Genomic DNA, 20,796 nt, shown 5'->3' on the forward strand with positions numbered 1-20,796 from the left:
TATTTATCTATTAAATAACATCAAACCTGCTGTGAAGCCCCACAAATATGGAGCAACGCCCAGAAATGTATTTATTTATTTCTAATGAAAAATAGAGGTCATCTCATAATGTATTTTCATTGTCTCTTATTGAGAAAAGCCTGTCTTGAATGAGCCAAACTTGTTTGTTTCAAAATATTTCATCAAATCATTTCGAGGGAAGTCAGACTCAACTGGGCAAAAGTTGTGAGTAACAATCCATAATAAAAATAATCATTAGTTGCAGTCTTATTTAAAATACTTTAACTAATAACTAAAACAATAAAATCTTGTTTTTACATGAATGCATGAATACTAATAATCTAATGATATAATTGATAATTGATAATAGTCACAGGGGCCATTTTTCTGTATTGAGTAGGCAGTGGGAGAAAGTAACTGAGTATATTACTCAATTACTGTACTTTAGTACACATTTGAGGTACTTTCTACTTCTATTTGACAGCTTTAGTTACTAGTTACTTTGCTAATGTAGTCATTTGCTCTACCACTGTTAGATAAATAGCCACATTCGCTACATTTCTCTACAGAATATATTACTGTTACATCCTAACTGAAACTAGGTGGGCTGGTGCGGATGGTTTCCTCCACTACTCGCATATACGGGTTTAGCGACAGGACATGTACGCAGCATATATGCAGGGGGGAGGGGAGGCTGCAGCTGCGCTCTGAACTACAATACCCAGAATTCCGTCCGCGCGTCAACAGCAACAGCTAGGATGTTGCGATATCGCTGGCAGCCAAAGATTGCTGTGGTTGCAGAGATTAGGCTGCTGGGTTGAAACCTATGCCTAATGTTTTGATAGATGTAAAAAAAAAATTGTTTTCAGCTCCAGTTGTAACAGACGTTGGCTTTAGTTTCCTGTCGACTCTGCGCGTGTTAGTGTTGGTGAAAGGCTGCCTCGCGCTAATGCGTTAGCTTACAAAAATCACAGTTTTAACGTATATGGGAGCAATTAAATAGCTAGACGTGCAGCTATGTGCCATCTAAAGGCTGCTTCACTTGACTGAGGATGGAAAGATTTTTTTGGGTAACGCTATCACACAAGTTACACGTCGGATACATCGCTCTCGAAGACATTATCTTCAGAGGATAACCTGGATAACCTTACACGAAATGTCATAGCGCGTAAGTAGCTAGCACTTAGCTAGCTGGGTATTGGCTGGACGAGATGGAGATGGACCTAATGTTATCATCTGCAGCAGCCGACCATGAACAGCTGGATGGATAGCTGAAGAAAGACTTTCTCCGGAGATGCTTTAGCCTCCTGGGTGGTGTAATTCACTTACATAACAGCGAGTCGCAACCGCACTAGCTATCACCAACTGGCTTGTAAATGGAAATCTGCAACCAAAAATCTGGGTTGTCTCAACATCATAAGTGATAAAGGCATCACTGCATGTTTTGAGACTGCAAATAGACTTGCTTGAAGCGTCGGATTCGTTAGGTTTACAATCTTCTTTTATATATCAGTGCAATAATTAAGTGCACAGGAAACAAGCACTTCATCTGTGGGTCTGTGTGATTGAAGCTGCAAATACTCCTCCTGTCATTTGGACAACATGAGGAAGTTCTTTGATTCTCGTCGGGAGTTGGTGAGCTCTGGGCCTGGTTCTGGAGGAGGGGGTAGCAGCTCGGGGTCCAGTCATGCAGGCGGAAATTTCATTGGCAGAGCCTTCACTGTCGGGCGGCACCAAGTCACTGTTGAGGAGATAATTGCTGAAGGTGAGAAAGGGTTTGCAGAGGCCGAATGATGCCATTTGTTTGCTCCTTCCTTATATTTCCGTGCATGTTGTTGAATGTGATGTGAGTCCTGCAAGCCAAACGCATGAGTCACATGACAGAGCAGGGATGTAACCTTATGCCATCCCCACAGGAATGATGCAGCTTTGTATCTTGGATACATCAACGCAATAAAAGAGGCCTACTGCTTTCTCTCAGCTGTACTCTGCCTAACACAACTGTTTTATGATTCAGAAGTGTGATTCAAGGAGATTCAGACCTACCTGGTGCAGTAGGAGCAGTTATTTGATCCCTTTTTAAAATGAAGAAATGAATGGTTAGTGTGCATTGCAAGCTTTAGATCACTTGCATCCTTGTTAGATTTCTTTTGAGTTTGGCATCAGCACAGTATACATATTAAGTGAGAGAATATTGCAATGTTGTTCTTACTTCTGGTAAAATACTTTGATTGACTCTTTTAATCTTTGATTGAAGATAAGCTTATAATCTTCTTAAACATAGGCTGTGGTAATCATGTCTCCTTTACAGTATCATTCATGCAAAGCCTCAGCCTCAACCTGCACTCGCCATGCTAATAGGTATCTCTTGCTGATTTTGTTGTATTTCAAATTTGTATTTGTTCCCTGACATGGTAGTGGACAAACTCCAGAAAGAAAAAAAGTGATTCACAATCAAAACACAACTCTTTTTTTTTTTTACACGTTCCATGACCCAAAAGGAGCATGGAAATCTATCTGCCTCACTAAGCAAAAACATAAATAAACAATATAATTACATGGTCTATCAATTACATTTACTTAACAAGCACTACTTACAGTAACACGAGACAAAGTTTGATAGTGCTAGAATGCCATTTCACTCATGTCAAGTGGAGGATGAGCTGCAATATCTGCCTGAAATTGATGACTGTCACAACTAAATTCGACAAACTGAGTTTGTGGTCTGAGCTATACCAGATGGTTAGGCCTCAATGTAGGCCTCTACGTTAACCCCGCAGCAACGTCATGACTAATGTATAACGCTATAAGGCTGCACCATTTGGTCCTGATCGTCCATATTGATGTACACATACAGATCGCAACGGTTGTGGAAGTAATTGGGTGTAAAATTGAGCACGTCACCAACATTTCCAAAATCATGATGCATTAAGAAAACTTGTGAGAGTGGTGTGATGCTCGAATTCCTTATACATCTTGTGTTGATTGTTAAATCTGGGATTTAATGTAATAATAAATAATATTTGTAATGTGCATTTAGGTTTTGGTGATATAATCTCATTTAGTCTCTTTCTCAAACCCGCAGGTGGCTTTGCAATTGTGTTCCTGGTGCGAACAAATCAAGGGGTGCGTTGCGCCCTGAAGAGGATGTACGTCAACAATGAGCATGATCTGCAGGTGTGCAAATGCGAGATTCAAATAATGGTGAGTTGCTGAGATGAATTATTTCCCTGCTTGTTCTCACACTGAGCTCATATGAGTTTCTTTTGGGGGTTGAAACCACATATGAAGGCAACTACAAAACAAAGTTAAACTCTTCAATTCTGCCTGAAAATGAACAAGAAATCCGCGCATGAAGTTCTCTATTCTGTCAAGTAGGGCGGCTGCTAAAGATCATTTTCTATATTAATTCTTTGGTCTGTAAAATGTCAGAAAATAGTTTAAAAGGTCCATCCTTGTTTCTCAAATTCCAAAGTGATGACTTTAGTTTAATATGAAATAAAACAGAGAAAAGCAGGAAACCTCTATAGTTTGAGAGGCTGATAAAAGCGTTTCCTGACATTTTTGCATGAAAATTACTTTAAAAAATGAATCCACTATCAAATAGTTAGTGATTATTTTTCAGTGGACTAATGGTTGCAGCTCTACCGTCATTAAATGACTAAGAACAAGTGCTCGGTTGAGTACACATACAGCCTGCATCAGGATTGTTTGGATGTTCGTTCTGTATTGATTCATCTGGTTCTTGGTTCTCTGTTTTTGTTTTCATAGTATTGTCTTACATGTTCCGCTGTCCCCCGGAGACGTCTTGTGGAATGAGTTGCAGGGGTTACTGAACTATGAACACCTGATTCTTAAAGGACCATCTAGTTTGTGATGAGATGTTTTTTTTATTTTAAGAATTTAATGTTGAGATTGGTAAAAGGTTCTGAACCTAAATGCTCTCTGTTTGCTTTGCTAATACAACATAAAGCTGAACGTGATTTAGTTTATAATGTCTGTCATGGTAGCCTACCACAAAATGTACCATTTCTATCAGCAGTTTTGAAGCTTGTTTCATTGGACATTCATTGAGAAATTGTTCTTTTATGTCTCAGGAAGGAAGGAAGCAATGGATGGTCCACTTTACAAAAGAAAATCAACAGAATTACATGAAGTACTTTCTAACAACTTAGTTTAAAGATCTTTCTCACTTTCTCTCACACACACACACACACACACACACACACACACACACACACACACACACACACACACACACACACACACACACTCTGACACACTGACAGACAGACAGACAGAGTGCTTCACCTCAGCTGCAGTACTTGACATTTTTTCATTACCTAATCAGCTCTCCATTGCAGCTCCCTCTGCAGGTGATGGCGCCACACTGCAGAGCAGATTGCATTAAAAGAGTAAACTTGTTATTTTACCTCTTTTGCAGCAAAAAAACACAAAAATATTTCCTACCTGCTCCATCGTTTTATATTCGTTGTATCAAATCATTTAGTCGTTTCTGTGGCATCTTTTCTGAATGAGGAATTCAACATAGAAAATCAAGTCCTTATGAAATGCTTTCTTTCTCTTCCTCGTTCACGTTGTATGTGCACACTATGCCACAGTTTAGCAGGAGCTGTATATATTGGTATAACGTTTAAGAACAGTGGTTTGTTAATGCTCTTGAATGCTTGTGTCCTTGCAGAAAGACCTTGTCGGTCACAAGAATATTGTTGGTTATCTGGACTCCAGTATTACGGCTATGGGATCAAGGGACGTATGGGAGGTTTTCATACTTATGGATTACTGCAAGGGTGAGTGCTGAGAGGGAAGTGTGGTGCGGCTGCATCCACGTGATTCGGTTACTGAGTTTGGCTAACAGTTTCAACACAATTTATCAGTGTTTTAACAGAATGACACACACACGTTAAGTTTCAATTATATACCAGTGAGGTTAATTCCCTTGTTTGTCCCGCGGTATAATTTGATATTGTTTTTGCAGGGGGGCAGGTGGTAAATTTGATGAATCAGAGGCTGCAGACTGGCTTCACTGAGGCTGAGGTGCTGCAGATCTTCTGCGACACCTGTGATGCCGTTTCTCGCCTGCACCAGCGCAAGACACCTATCATCCATAGAGACCTTAAGGTGATACATTTTGCCATTTTTCTTCTCTGTAATGCTCTGCTCGGCTGCTGTGTTAACTCGGGGACAGAACCCACTGTGGATCACCATGCTGTGGGTTTGAAGAGTCACGATTGATGTCTGTGAGTTGAAGCTGTGTTTAATTATGGAGAGCAGATTGTCACTTGTCAAAATATTTCAAATGCCTTTCCATTTCTGCAGAACGCAGTCAACCGCAGTGTGTCTGTCGCATTAAGCTTAAGTTACTGTCACTCAGTAGATTTAATCCAGATGGAAACACCACTTTTTATTGCAGTGCAGATGTCTTTATTTACATTAAAAACCTGAAAAGTGTGTTTGAGCATAATAGAAAATGTCGATTTCACTCTGTTGACTTGAATCTGGATGTCATGATGTGAAGGTGGCCGGATTGTTGTGTGTGAATCATTACCTCAAGTGTACATGTCGCAGGAGACAAGAAACGTGTTTGATTTGTCAGAATGGGCCTCCAAACAGGGTCTTTACATGTGTAACCTCCATGTTGCTCTATGTGACTTTCCCAGGTGGAGAACATCCTCCTGCATGACAAGGGTCATTATGTGCTGTGTGACTTTGGCAGCGCCACTAACAAGTTCCAGAGCCCACAGACTGAAGGAGTGGCCACAGTGGAGGAAGAAATCAAAAAGTTTGTCCCGCTTTTCTTCTGCTTTGGCCATATTTGCAGCTTTCATTCATTAGCACTCCTTTTAGGTGGGACTGCACAGAAATGGTCAGCAGTTTTTCTTTTTTATTCATGAGCAGCTTTGTTGTCATTTTATAGATCTATAATTGAATTTTCCACTTCCTCCTCTTAATATGGACTGCAAGGTTCTGCACAGCGCATGTTAATATTTTGATGTGTGTGCAAAACTGGCTTAGTTTGATGCGAAATGTAATTTGTAATGAGTAGAATCACTACTTTCATCAGCGTCTATGAGCACATTATACTGTGTCTGCTGTTTTTATTTCACTGGCACATTAAAAACTGGTGTATTTCTTACTAATTTGGTTTTATTCTTACTAATCTATTCCTGTTTCTCTTCAGGTACACTACTTTATCATATCGTGCCCCTGAGATGGTGAACCTCTACAATAACCAGATCATCACTACAAAATCAGATGTGTGGGTGAGTGATGAGACTTCTGGGATAATCATAACGGAGATGCAGAAGCGCTGTTAGAGCAGTAACACACACTGACTGTATATATCACACTAAAGCCTCCATTGATGTAGAACATGATCAAAGTATTGATTATGGTATAGTTTGTGAAACTATCATTTATGATGTTTGTTAAGCAGCAGATGTATGAGTTTGTACTTAGTTTTTAACGTTATGCCAGCTGGTATTTAGCAGAGAAAAGGTATTTGTTGTGTGACTTGCTGTGTACTATTGATGCTTTTTATTAAATATTTCCCTCTCCTCTCCTTTCTGTCTCTGTTTGTGTTTGGTGTGACGGGGCACGTGGTTGTTTTTCTCCAGGCTCTGGGCTGTTTGCTGTACAAAGTGTGCTTCTTCACTCTGCCCTTTGGTGAAAGCCAGGTGGCCATCTGTGATGGCAGTTTCACCATTCCAGACAACTCCCGCTACTCTTATGATCTTCACTGCCTCATTCGTTAGTCCTTCGTGAACGTTTTCAACAGCGCAAAATTCAGTTTTACATAAAGTCAGTCACTTGTGGTTTAAGTGTTAATGTCTACTTCCTTATTGAGTCACTCTCTTGTTTCTTCTTGATGTTTTAGGGTACATGCTGGAGCCAGACCCTGAGAAAAGACCAGATATCTACCAAGTGTCCCACTTTGCTTTTAAACTAGCTCAGCGGACCTGCCCTGTTCAGAATGTGAAGGTCAGTCTTTCTCAGCACCAGCGTCAGCTGAAATATCTTGAAATGCTTTGCTTTCTCTTATCAGGAATTGATTTACATGTTTTATTCAGCTGAATCTGCTATGGGCCGTCTGCCTGACCAGCCAGTTGTCACACTCTGGAGAGGAAGATCTGTACTAATTCATCAGTTGCAAACAGTAGAAAATGCTTGTTAGCACTGATGATATTCTGCAAGAATCAGGAAGTTCTCGTGGTCTAATTGTGTCTGTCCCGCTGGCATTAATACTGCTGTCTTGTGGAGAATTTAACATACCATTTTGTTTTTTGAGATTTTTGCATTTTTCTTTCCATAATCTAGAATTCCCAAATTCCTTCTAAACTTCCTGAGCCAATCAAAGCAAGCGAAGCTGCAGCAGCAAAGAAGAACCAGGCTAAACCCAGGCAAGCATGACCTGCTTACATTGTACCACCATTAAAGCCGTAGTACCACGACATGTTGTGGAAGTAATTAGGTTCAGTCAGTATTCTGATACTCATTAAATAGTTATGTTAACACTATTTGCCACGATTAACAAGAAGGCCAACATGCTCCCTTTGTTGCCAGACTGACAGATCCAATTCCCACCACTGAAACCTCCATCACCCCTCGCCAGAGGCCCAAAGCAGCCCATTCCCAGCCCGCGGCTGGCATCCTACCCATCCAGCCTGCTGCTCTCACCCCTCGCAAGCGGCCTAATCTCCCTGGTGGTGCAGCTCAGCCTGTGGGTACGTACAGCACTCCGTTCTTGTTCTCGTATCTGTCATAGGAAAGAAAACTGGGCTTTTGATGAATTAAGATGTGCATACAGACAGAAATTCCTCTAATTCCTTTGTGCACACACTGATACAGCAGTATGCAGGTTAAGACTCATGCAAATTAAAGCAAACTAACCACCGGCCCAAAGTGATTATGTGATGATTTTCTCCACACTCTGAAATTCTGCTTCAGTTGTTATCAGTTTTTGTACCTGGTATATTTGTTCAATTTAAAAGTGTTTTCATGCTGTTGAGTAATTCATAGTTTGTGCTCTTTTTAACGTCCCACAGGAGTCAGTTTAAACTTCTCTCAGCCAGCCGCAGCTCTGCAGTCACAGAAGGCACAGACTTCAGCGCTGCCTCTCGTCCAGTCACAAAACAATTCCAGTCAGGCTGCGGCTCCACAGAAGCAGGTACATACTGACACATTACTCTGAAAAGGCAGAGGAGCTGTTAACTGGTGTAAATTAATAACCCTCAATCTTGTTTTTCTGTACGAAAATGTGGAAAAAAAAGGAAAACCTCTTCAGTGAAGTATAATTCACGTATAGCAGTTTATTATTGATCATAGTTAGTTAAGATGATTTACAAATGTAACAACAGATTCTGTCGTATATCTTTGTGTGATAGCCCGTGCAGGCAGCCGCAGCCACAGCAGCGGAGACTACAACGGCAGCAGCAGTCGTGTCACCGGTGACCAAGGCTGACGTCCAACCACAAGCACAGCCAATAGTTCAGCAACAGACCATACCTCCCTCCCTGTCCAGTGGCCCCTCACAGCAAGCAGCTCCATCGAGCCCGGCCCCTCCTCAACGCCCAGCTCGACGCAAGCAGGCTCAGCAGCCAGCGGCTCAGTCGTCACCCAGCAAACAGGCCTCTGGTCAGCCGCCTGTATCCCAGCAGCAGCAGATAACTCCGCCATCAGCGGCCCAGGCTCAGCCCGGCTCCACTGAGATCAGCCAAAAAGCAGCTGAGACGGTATGTTCTGCTCACTGTCTAGCTTCAAACAGGGCCTGAACATCAGAGAGGTGGCGTGGCCTGGTTTTCTCTTAGTTCATCTTTTAGTTTTCCTTAGGTTTGACTTTGAGAAAAAAAACTATATATATATATTTGTCTGTGAGACTTTCTGTGACTCGTGAGATCGTCTATGGACTATTTCTTGATCTCCTGTGTTTTGCTTTCACTCCATGCCCCTTCTGATCAGACTCCACCTGCCTCTCCAAAGACAACTGAAGAACGAGGCCACCAACACACACCAAGTGACGCCACATCGAGCAGCGTTGCTGGAGTTCCAGTGAGCGACTCCTCACAGCAGCCACAAGGAGCTAACGGAGACGCTGCTCTCGACCAGTAAGTTGCACGTGTGAACTGGAATAAACCTGAAAGAATTGTTCAAATTCAAATCTTCTACTTTTTTTGTTTTACGTTATGATAGTGTGTGCGTTTCTTTTACCCGTAGATCACTTACATCTCCACCAAGTACCACCCAGCTTGTTGAGCTTGGTGATGGTGATGCAGGCCAGGACCTAAACAAAGCTGGACCCACTGTGGAGGCCACCAACACCCCCACACAGCCTGCATGGAACCCATTCGACGATGATCTCTTTTCCAACCTCTCTGCAGAGGAATTCAAAACTGAGGGCAAAAAGCCCACAGTTACTGTTATTACTGCTACTATGCTACTTTTTCCAGACCTACCTTCAGAAATTGAGCCATCCTCAGAGGAGTTGATACCAGGCCTGCAGGCCTCAACTGTGGATGATACACCCCAAGATACTGGTACGTCATATTTATTCCTTTAGATATTCTACAGAATCTGTGTTTTTCTTCTTTTCTTGCTTCTGCATGGACCTGGAGACTCCACAGATGTTTCTGATGTTGCCATTATAGAGAAAGAATTGGCCTAAATACCTAATACCAGCCAAGTTCAACCCATTTGTATTGAAACACAGCAACTAAAAAAACACCTGCTTCCTCCCATGATGCATTTTTAGGCTCATTGTTGGGCTTCGTAATGGGTTATAACTCTGTAAAAGATTGCTTCTGTTTCTTAGTTGAAAGACCATCAACCATTGTTGATGTGGATTCAGGAGCCTCACTGTTGGTTGTCCCAGATCCTTTTGATATCCTCGAGCTCTCCGATACATCAGGTAAATATCTCTTAGTGTGTGTGTGTGTGTGTGTGTGCTTTTATTATATATATATATATATATATATATATATATATATATATATATATATAAAATACTTTACATCTTCAATACCTATGAATAAATAATGGTTTAGAATGACCTGATCTAAACATTAAGTGCATGATCAGCAGCTAGTCTCCAAACCAAATATCTGTCCGTGTGAACACACCCTTTTAGCCTGTAGTCATCGGTCTGTTTGCTATACTGTCAGTATTTAACTTTGGGCCTTTTACATTTTTTGCAATAACTGATATTGTTATTGCACTTTGCTGAAGCACGTCTCCTTAATCGTCTCTTAATTCTTCATTGGACTTCAGAGAAGCTGATTGAAGGACTCAAATCTCCAGACACGTCTTCACTCATGCTTCAAGACCTCTTGTCGTTGTCTGATCCCTTCGGTGGCTCTGTGGAAGAGGCTGCAAAAGGTGTGTGTGTGTGTGTGTGTGTGTGTGTGTGTGTGTGTGTGTGTGTGTGTGTGTGTGTGTGTGTGTGTGTGTGTGTGTTGTGTGTGTGTGTGTGTGTGTGTGTGTGTGTGTCCTCTTTGTATTTGAACCATCACTAAACTCTTTTCTGTTGACCTTTGGCTCACAGACCCTCTCACCGCAGACGACTCTCTCCTGGGCTGCGCTCTGATCTCTGGTCCGTCCGCCCCTCCGGCAGCGAGCAGTGCCACCTCCTCCGTCTCTTCTGCTCCCACCTCCTCCGCTGCCTCTGCTTTGGATGATTTTTCTCTGTTGTCTGGGGATTGCGCGCAACCTATAGCAGGTAAGCTGTAAGAATCTAAAGACTTCTTCATACACATGGGTAATGAGCCCCAATGATTTTTGAATTAGTGACATAAGTGCGTCTGTGCCGTTGCACCAAGTATTTAAAACGATTAAAGCAATTTTATTTATAGAGCACCATTCAGACACGAGGCGCTTCAAAGGGCTTTATAGCAGCATTTAAATACTTTAAACATAAGATCTTAACAAATAAGTACTTAACGAATTGAAAAGGAATTGCATTGTTAAGGACCCAATTGTGCCTCCAAATGCTTGTCAAATTCTTCTTCGCTCACTTTGATCAGAAGTTGTCTTTGGAGGATATTGTTTTCCGTTCTATGCTGTCTGCTCTTGTACTGCTGGTATATAAAAAGAAAATACATTTGAACTGTTATGCTTCCTTTAAGATCAGAAAGGAAACCTGTAAAGTAAAAAACATAATCTCAACATCTTTTTTGAGATTTAGTAAAAGGAAGAATATAATCTTTGGAGAAATATCAGCAATTCTTCTTTTCGTCTAAGCGGGATTCAGAGTGAGTCTGTGTCTGAGTTTGATTGACATCAGCTGGCAGGCTGAGCTCTGGTACTGAACACCGGACAAATGTAAACAGACCTGCGCTGTAGCTTACAAGCCAATGGTTGACCCGCGTTGACCGCAGTGGTACTGAATAGTGAGAAGCATCACCAACATCCGACCAAACCAAAGTGATATTGGCAGGTAAGCTGTCTGAAGTTGCTGCAGCTAACAGATTCACAAGCTAAGGTGCAGCTCAAGATGTGTGCTGATGTCTGTAACTTAGATAAGAAGGAGACTTTAGCAGGAAAGCTAATGTGGGTCGAGTGCAAACTCTGCGGCTCTTGTGTTGAGCAGCAGGCTGCAGTCCGGCTCAGTGTGACCGTCTGCTCTGCATATGACTTTGATTGGATGGAAAGTTCTCCAACTAGCCTACGTAGATGGAGATCTAACGGCACTCAAACGGATGAATGCAAAGAAAAAATACATAGTAGCAATTTATCCCTTTTTTGGTTTCTGATTTCTTTCCCGAAGGAGAACACAAGACCTGTAGTTTACAGAGCTGATATGTAAATTATGAGTTTTGAAATGTTCAACCACTGGGTGGCAGCAAAAGTACGTCCGTCTCATTCTAACAAATAATTCTAATCCAAATTCAGACAGTTTCAACATTAAAGCCGAGTAAACAAACCCAAGTGCTGCTTTTGAGTGGAATAATCTGTAAAACTGCATTGTTTGTCCCACATCGAGCTCCACAGCTGTTGGTTCAGTTGTTGGTTCTTGGCTGGTGAATGAAGGCATTTGACTTTCTGAATCACAGCCTGACTGTGCACCAGCTGCAGGATCGTGATTACTGCTGATCTCTCCCCATAGTACATAAAGACAGGCTGTGCACCACTGGGGAGCTTCCGATGCGTTAGTGCAGAAACTGTTGATTTTATACATTTGTTTATCATGGGGGTGAAGGTATTGACTCTTATTGTTGGTCTAAACTACGAGTAGATGAAGCAGATACTCTACAATCATCTTATTAATCAGCCACAATGCTCCTTTTTAAACGTTTTACTCCTAATCTAAAACTCATTTTCTGGCACAATTGGGCTTTCAATACTTTTACGTCCCACCTTTCTTTTATCCCCTGCAGACTCGTCTCTGCTGATCTCAGACTTTGAGCCCCAGCTGGCCGCTGCAGAGGCGGGCACAGAGGATGAGTTTGATCCTATTCCCGTCACGGGCCGAAAGAACTCGCAAGGTAAGTCTTTACATTCTCCACCAGGGAGCGCAGGTGGATCAAATTAGTCTTTAGGATTAAAGACAACATGATTGTCTGTGTATTGGGGTTCCCTCAGGTGCATGCTTGATTTGCTAAATAATGAATGAAATGGTCAAACTTAGTGATAACAGGAGCAGGTGCCTGCTCTATGTTTACATCCTCACAATGTTTTAAATCCAGTAGAGGTAAATGGGTAAATTCTGCCCTCTCTCTCTCTCTCTGTCTTTCTCAACCTCTCTCCCTCTCCTTCACTGCTGTGTTTGCTTGTTGTGACTCCCGCTCCCCCCCCCCCTTCTGTTTGCCTGTATTTGTCTGGACCCCCGCCTCCCCTCCCCTTGTCTCTCCGGCCAGTTTCAGGAGGCCACTCGCGCAGTAACAGTGGCGGCTCTGAATCCAGCCTGCCCAGCTTGGCCCGCTCCCTGCTGCTGGTGGACCAGCTCATCGACTTGTAGGCGGCTCCCCCCCCCCCCCCCCCCCTCCCCCCGTAGAAGCTGTAACACTGGATTATAGACTGGCATAGCATAACGGCAATCAACACTGTTGTCATAGCTAGCTTCCTGCACCCCCCGCCCCCCTCGGCTGTCATCTCCATTCTAGTTCCTACAGTAGAAACGTCCTTCGCCTTTCAGTGCTTCTTCATACCTGCCCTCTCCGCCGTATCAATCGCATTATCTGGCTTCTCTTCACTTCTCATCTCTCACCCTCTCACTCACATCTTCTCTTTGTTGTAGTGTCCACACGTCATGTATCGCCCCATCGGTTTAAGGAGTGGCCAGTAAACTAACATCATCCTTTCTAAAGATTAACCATCTTTCTGTCAATCAGGATATATTATTCCTATCCAGTTTGTTTGAGCAATATTGCATTATGTCTAATAGCAAACAATAGAAGATCATTGTTGTATTGTACAATAGGCATAGTTATAAGTGGTCGTAGTTATTATCGTGCACAAGTGAAATTGTCGTTGTTTGCCTTTTTTAAATTCTCTTCCCCAGATTTATTTGCACATCTTAGAGTACTAGTAGAAACCATAGAAAAGCTAAATGACCATTTGTTTAAATGGGGTCAGTTTATTTCTTCTATAAAAGGGAAACCTCGTCATGTAGCCTGATTTGCACAGTATCATAAATGTATATCTTAGCCAAGTTAAAGCTGCTAATAGATTAGACTATAAAATTACAATCTGGAAAGAAAACAGCCATAACCACACGTCCTACACACTGAGTTATTGTGATGAAGAGAAGAGCAGGACACTAAACGTTTCCCTGATAAACCGTGAAGTGCCATAAAAATAATCTGTGAACTGTAAACTGCTGACTGCTGCAGAAAGTCTTTCAGCTAAACTCTAAATATATCCACAAAACTAAATCAATTATGTCCAACTGACAAACTTTTCAAACGAGGATCCGCTCTCGTTTTGGTTTATTTTTTTATATTATATTTCATTTTTTATCCTCGATGGCAAGCAATAGGTTGTTTTGGAATTAAATGACTAATCGGGGTCATTTAACAGTGTTTATAGCAGTGTGCCATATCCATAGGAAATGCATGAAATCATGACAATAATTAGAAAAATCAGCAGTAATAGGAAATAGTGGAAATATGCAGTAGCGTTTATCTAGAGAGAACAGTCGAGACTATTCAGGTCATCTCTTTGGCACTAACAGAAACAGATTTTAAAATGATTTCCACTCACTCGCACTTTTTTGTTTAAACACAAACACTCATTCCGCATTGTGCAATCCTTCCTACATTCCTGACATTTGTTCATTCCTAGTTTTATGTAAATATATATCTGCGTCTCCTGCAGGCTCTTACCCAGACCATAGAATTGGTTATTCTTCCCGTGTATATATTAAGTCATTGTCATAAAGCTTTACTTGTGGAAAACATATTGCTTTACTTGTGAAATCTCACATATCCATCCATATATATATATATGTACATATATATGCGATAGATATATGACTGAAAATGACATTGTTTTCCTGTTAATAAATGTTAATATGAATAGAGTGTTAGAGAATGAATGTAAGAAATAAATATTAGTCTATAATAATAATAATAATAATAAAAAATATCTATGATTCTGACACCATAATATTGAAGAATACTCTATATAAATATTTCATTCCTCTTTGTGGAACTGTGTGTTGAGAAAGTTTTTCTTGGTTGTATCTTCTCAGTTATTGTCGGTACATTAAAATGTATAGATGATAATCCTCGTTTCTGTTCAACCTGGAGATTAGTCCGATGTTCTTCGCCGCCTCCTCTAACTTTGTGAAAAGAAAGCGATCCTGTGTTCTGTTTGTTTACACGGACTGATGAAGGATTATATTTTTATTCAAAACAGTTGACCATTTTTGAAAAAGTGGGAGCTTAACCTCTTGAACCCCCCCCCCCGTTTTCATTTCATCGCTAAACTAGAACCTTTTCTGAAAACTGTGCTTTGTGAAGCTTTGTGTTGCTTTACGGGCTTTAGTGATCACATCATATCAAAAAGCATGGCAGTGTTGTTGAATGTTATGTTCATGTGTGTTGGTATACAGTGTTATGATAAGTGTGTGTGTGCGTGTGGAGTCAGAATTGTTGGATGTGTTTTCCAGTAGCCTACTTGTGTTGATGTTTGCTGCAAATATGGCGACGGTCACGTTGTCGTTTAAAATCTGAAAGCACAGCCCCCCCCCCCCCCCCCCCCCCCCCCCTAAATTCTCTCAGGAAGTCCGAGAGTTCGATACCTTATTGGCTTACTGCTCCCCAGTCTCACTGTCCTCTGGAAGTCTGCACTTCATACTACAGTTTAGAGAGTGTCTGATAGGTTCATGTGTGAGGGGCTCTGTGAAGTGTGGAAAGGTTGAATCTGCCAGCAGTGGAGAAGTCAGCTGTCCAGGGTTTGAAAGAATCTGCTCCAATCAGCAGTAGAAATGTTTCTGTAGGATCAAACAACGTTATTTTTGCATCCCATGCATGATTACAGTGTGAACACTATGCTAGAAAGGGATTTTGTGAGCTCTACTTAAAATAGTCCCTTCTGTAGGTGACGCAGTAATTCAGAGATGCGTTTAAATAATTTTTGGTATTTCAAGTTTTTCAAAGAAACAAATCAGTTCTATTGTGGTTTAATGCTGAACAAGTGCAAACATCTTATTGGGGTTTCACATGCTAGTTAGATGTAAACCTCATACGTGTAATATCGAATACAATGACTGAAGAATAAAATAAATCACCTCACAACTTTAAAATTCAGAATCTGAGAATAGTGCCAAAAGCATTGAGTTCTGATTATTCACATGTTCTTTGATGACACAAGGTCCTAATAATGGGTTTAAACATCGTGCTACTATTTCAATTTTATTCATTAACCGCCAAGATGGAGAGTATTTTGAGTGGACTCTCAATTTATCTTTGAAATAAAGGAGTGGCTGGTTTCAAAGCAACAGTCTCTCTGTAGGTGTATTTACTGTAGGTACTGCATGTGCAACTGAAGGCTTATGTTGTTTTTCATCCTCCTCTTTATGATCCTTCCTCCGAGCAATCAGTCATTTGCAGTTACTGTTTGAACCTATGCAACTCCCGAGCTTTCTCCCTGTAGCCGCCAGTGTGCTGTTGTAATCGGTAAAACCAAGCAGGTAGTGAGATTAGTTCTCGATGTGAAACAGAAGCCCCTCATTATCTCTGTTGTTTTGCCAAAAATGAAACCTGTCGATCATCTGATACTATTGAGTGTTTTTGAGACGCCTCTTGTCTTGATGGCCCAAACCTGCGTCAGAGCTGTGGTATCGTGTGCTCCTTCTATTTTTGTGAGATAATTAAAGAATTATAAAGGGATGGAAAATAAAATACAAATGTGAATGTCAACGTGTTGAGTGTTGATTGTAAGATTTTCTTCGCTGTCAACAAAAGCACATGATCCTTTACACAAAATAATAATGCTAATTGCTAATAATGAATCTTAAAGTTTTTTTTATTATGACCGAACTGTCAGAGGTTAAGTTGCATTGTGGGTAATGTAGGCCCCAAGGTGTTGACGAGGAAGAAGACGATATCGCTGGTTCCGCTGCATACATTCTCATCCTTTTGTTCTCAACTGTTCATCGTGAGTCAGACTGTTAAAGAAGTGTGTGAAGATGTCAGCATGAAGTACTTTAGGTGAGACAGTGGGGCTTCAATGATCAAGTAAATGATTTGTTTATTTGAAACATAATATATTAGGGGAGATTTAATTGTGTAATGCACTAATCAAATTCTTATTCTGCTCAAATAGCAGGTTTATTCTTCTCAGGTAAGATCTTCATGCCCCATTAAAATGTCAATCCATTATTTATTTATTTTTATGTCCGATAGACGTCACTTAAATGTTGTAGGAGCACTAGTCCGGAACACACCTGCAGCTAAGCAAGTTAGGATCATTTCTGGAGCCGGACAGACGAACAATATTGTCTTATTGTAGATAGTTTGTCTCATATCTTGGTCATAACTCTCTAATAACCAAATTCAAAAAGTCTTGCTGGTCACCTGTTTATGTAAAAAGTATATATAGTGACCGATATGTCGTTGTTGGATCTAAAACCTAAAATCAAGTATAGTTTTATTTTCCACATCACCCTTCTGAGCTTGCCGATGCATGATATGACCTGTAATGTAATGTAATGATATACCGTTTTAAAAATACTAGAACATGTTGCACCTTTGACCAGTTTATGTTATTGGGTTTTGAGTCACTTGAGAGTAAAATAAAACTCAACTTTAATGTCCACCTGAGTGGAAAATTGCCTTTCGCTCACCAAAACCCAAAAGACAACGTGCAAAGCAAATATGGTAGCAAAGGACACATACAATTATAATGAAATACACACAGTAACGCCAATACCATTCCTTTATGTAACGGTTAAAATACTATATTTTATATGATATGCAAGAGATTCATAAGTCAGCAAAGCTTTGTGTCTTCATGTCTGACTTTTCTCCCATCTTTCCCACATACAGACCTGCAGAGGGAGCTCAGCGGTAATGATCAGCGAGCTGCTCAGACGGTAGCTTCTGTGCAGCTCGCTGAAGAGAATCAAAGGGCGAGGATCCAGCTGAAGACCGCTGCATGTGTCTATGATAAACACATGTTGCCATCAGATGTTAGCGGCATACACCACCATACAATACCAGCTACTTCCACCAGCCTGCCTTTTATACCTGTCAACCAAGTGTCCCAGTTCCAGCCCCCAAACAGCCCGGTCACCTCTGATGTCTTCCAGCTGGCCCCTTTTAAAACGCCAGGCAAAGAAAGCAAGATGGCATTCAGCAGCTCCTCCTTTTGTGTGTCCCATAAACCTGCTGAGAAATCTGATGTTTTCATCCAGGCACCGTTTGGAAAGAGGCAGGAAACCACCAAAGCTGTTCCCACTAACACTCAAATATCTAAGTCTGGTACACAGCAGGTTGAAACCAGCAAACAGTGTCACCTGGGCCCAGTAGCGTCTCCTCCTGGCCCTCAGTCTCCTGGTATTCGGGCCCCTCCTCTGCACACGGAGACTCTTCTGCTCCAGCAGCCGGTGGCGGTGCACCGGGTCGTCTCTAGGATCGGTCAGCAGGCCGCGGTGGGCTCGGTAGCTGTGGGGCCTCTGCATTCCTGGACCATCGGGGGAAGACCTCTGGAAGACCCGTTCACTGCTGCACCTTTCCAGCCAAGATGCTCTGAAGGGAAACCTTGATTATAAAATCATCTCTTAAGCCAAGGCAGAGGTTTTTTCTGTAACTCAAGAACGAGTTCAGTCGCAGTATTACCCACGTTTCTACTGAAGATTTACTCTTGTTATTACTGCAGTATTAAAACGAGTAAATTATCTAACCAATGATGTACTTGTTTAAACTTATGGTCTACCTCAGTCATGTGATTTATTTCAGTGCATCATATCAGCACTTTACAAACTTTTGAACTTGGACTGAGAAATTCTTAAGATAAACTTGAAGGATTGGTCCCAGACTCCATTTAAAACTGAATTTAGGATATCAAAGATGGTTTTGTTAAAGGCCTGTTCTGTTATTACGACCATGTAATTAATGTTTTATTCAAATAATGCATAAAAATTGAGTGTGCTTCATGCCCATAATTGAAAATATGGGTCTGTTTCACTCTGACCTTTAGAAACATTAATGTTTACTTTACGTTGCAGGCTTCAGGTCAATATTCAAGTGCTGGAAAAGATACCAAACATCAGCTGAAAACCAAATATTAAAAATGTTTTATGTAATTGATGGACAAAACACAGTTTATGCAGTTAAAGTATTACTTTCATATTAACAGAGTGAAGCACTGTTAACTCTTTATAAAGACAGGCGAGTTACACAAACTCCCAAAGGGCTGGTCACTACAGATCTGTACTGGTTCACTGCTTAATACATGTTTGCAGGCTGGTGCTGTGACTCCAACACACTGCACCAGTGTTAACGGACATGTTTAAAGTTACTTTGAAAGGCTTTTTAATTTGCTAATGATGTTTGTCTTTGGTCGAGGTATTTAAATGAAACATATGTCTGTGGTTTATATCCACTGATTTCTTACAGCATGAGGTCAGAATGGATTCTCAAGAAAAAAAAATAACATCTCTACCGAGCCAAATTTTTAGTAAGTTTATAAGCCTTTAAATAATGCTTCTACGTTTGCCTTATACTTTGTCACAGATGAGGACTTTTTGTAAACCGTGCTGCCTTGCAATGCTAACAGCATTTGTATATTTATATATTATCTGGCTGTTAATACTGCACATTATGAAATATCTGAAACTGAAACCTGTATTTTATTAAAGGTTTGTTAACGTATTGGCATCCTGCTCTTTCTCTTGCCTCTTTGTTTCATATTAGGTGATCCAGGCTTTCATGGCTGAGCCTGAGACGGGACGTGATGCTGAATGCTTGTTCTAAGAAGACATCAGTTACAGCACCGCAGGGTTTCAAAGTTGTTTCATGTCTCTGATGTGTTGATAGTCTTGTTGTGGTTTACTTTAATGAAGATGATGAGTCCCGATGTCGCTGTGTCCGCCTGCAGCAGGATGTTGTTGCTCGTGTCGGGGGCAGTGAGGCCAAAGGTTTAGTCTTTCATGTTAATTCAGACCACATTATACAGATAAAAGAAAAAATTCAGAGGTAAAATGGAAAAACTCTATAAACACGGGTGTTCAGTCAGAACAAAAACTTGCCTCTACTTAATAATAATAATAATAAATTGTATTTATAAAGCGCCTTTCAAAGCTAAAAGCAATCTCAAGGCGCTACTTGAGGTAGAAAAGGTTAAATTGAGTTTGTGTGAAAGACGAGCTGCTTGTTTTTTATTCAACAATACGTGAAACGTCACGCGAGCTCAGATTTAGGAAGAGATGAGGAGTAGGACATGGAAAAAGAGGAGAGGGATCGTGATCTGATTTCATCAGAGTAAACATGTCAGGATGTGTATACGTAAATGGAAATAGATAAGTCTGAGGCTTTCCTGTAGATTGGTTCAGGGCTGCGTGCAAACTAATGTTGATTAGCTGTGTGACGTCAGTGATTGCCATCGCTGGTGCAGCCAAGGTAGACTGTGCCACTGGCCAAGTTGAGGCCACTGCAAAGACTATTGTCCTCCTTAAAGTTAAACATATTGATGTGGTTATTGTTCTGATGGTACAGGCGGCGCTCCACAAACACAACACAGACGGGTTCGGAAGATCAGGAGAGAAAGTTGATTTGATCATTCCCACTGCAAAAACTCCTGATCCAACCAAGACCTGCAATCTTATATCTAGCCGTAAAATCTTGTTGATCTTGCGTTGAGAATAATATACTAAGAAAGCATTTAGTAAATCTTAAATTATTTTGCATGTGGTATATTGAGAATGTTTGACATTGTTATCCTTTTAGAAATTAGAGAATTTAATTTATTGTTATATGTTTGACAGTCAAAAAGACAAACTCTGCCAACCTAAAGGCTGACACAGAAAATACTCTTAAGTGGCTCCAAAGGGCTTAACTTGCCCCTTCTTAATGCTCCAGTTACCTACACTCTTCAACAGAAGGGTATAATTTAGCATGTTGTTAACATCAACAGTCTCATCACTGCTTGCTGATGGACTTGGTAAAGTGTTAAGCTGTATACCTGATCTCCATGGCATCATAGTTGGAATTTGATTTTATTGTCTGCCTTAAATCTGACTGCCTTTTGCTTCTGGCAGTTCTTTCAGACACGCCTCCATGAGCTCACTGGCCACAGGACTGTTAGTCCGTCTGCATGCGTCTGTAAAAGCCAACTTCA

General features: G+C 41.1%; 1 protein-coding gene across 3 annotated transcripts; it reads left to right on the plus strand.

Annotated features, from left to right (window-relative positions):
* Nucleotides 1-718: 718 nt before the first annotated feature.
* LOC115016364 (AP2-associated protein kinase 1-like) lies at nucleotides 719-19,331 on the plus strand. Of its 3 annotated transcripts, XM_029444040.1 has the most exons (20): nucleotides 719-1,765; nucleotides 3,086-3,204; nucleotides 4,703-4,811; nucleotides 5,000-5,142; nucleotides 5,682-5,803; nucleotides 6,203-6,284; nucleotides 6,639-6,771; nucleotides 6,899-7,002; nucleotides 7,339-7,421; nucleotides 7,585-7,745; nucleotides 8,067-8,188; nucleotides 8,406-8,753; nucleotides 8,980-9,125; nucleotides 9,235-9,554; nucleotides 9,830-9,925; nucleotides 10,285-10,392; nucleotides 10,559-10,732; nucleotides 12,390-12,497; nucleotides 16,532-16,667; nucleotides 17,505-17,677. In XM_029444040.1, the coding sequence occupies exons 1-20, from the start codon at nucleotides 1,603-1,605 to the stop codon at nucleotides 17,527-17,529; spliced, it is 2,802 nt and encodes a 933-aa protein (XP_029299900.1). In that variant the 5' UTR covers nucleotides 719-1,602; the 3' UTR covers nucleotides 17,530-17,677. The 3 variants fall into 3 exon arrangements, with proteins under 3 accessions (XP_029299900.1, XP_029299899.1, XP_029299901.1); XM_029444039.1 differs by lacking the exon at nucleotides 16,532-16,667 and having other exon boundaries at nucleotides 17,505-19,331; XM_029444041.1 differs by lacking the exons at nucleotides 16,532-16,667; nucleotides 17,505-17,677 and adding an exon at nucleotides 12,870-16,376.
* Nucleotides 19,332-20,796: the final 1,465 nt, after the last annotated feature.

The sequence above is a fragment of the Cottoperca gobio genome, chromosome 12 (assembly GCF_900634415.1).
Source record: "Cottoperca gobio chromosome 12, fCotGob3.1, whole genome shotgun sequence".
Classification (NCBI taxonomy): domain Eukaryota; kingdom Metazoa; phylum Chordata; class Actinopteri; order Perciformes; family Bovichtidae; genus Cottoperca; species Cottoperca gobio.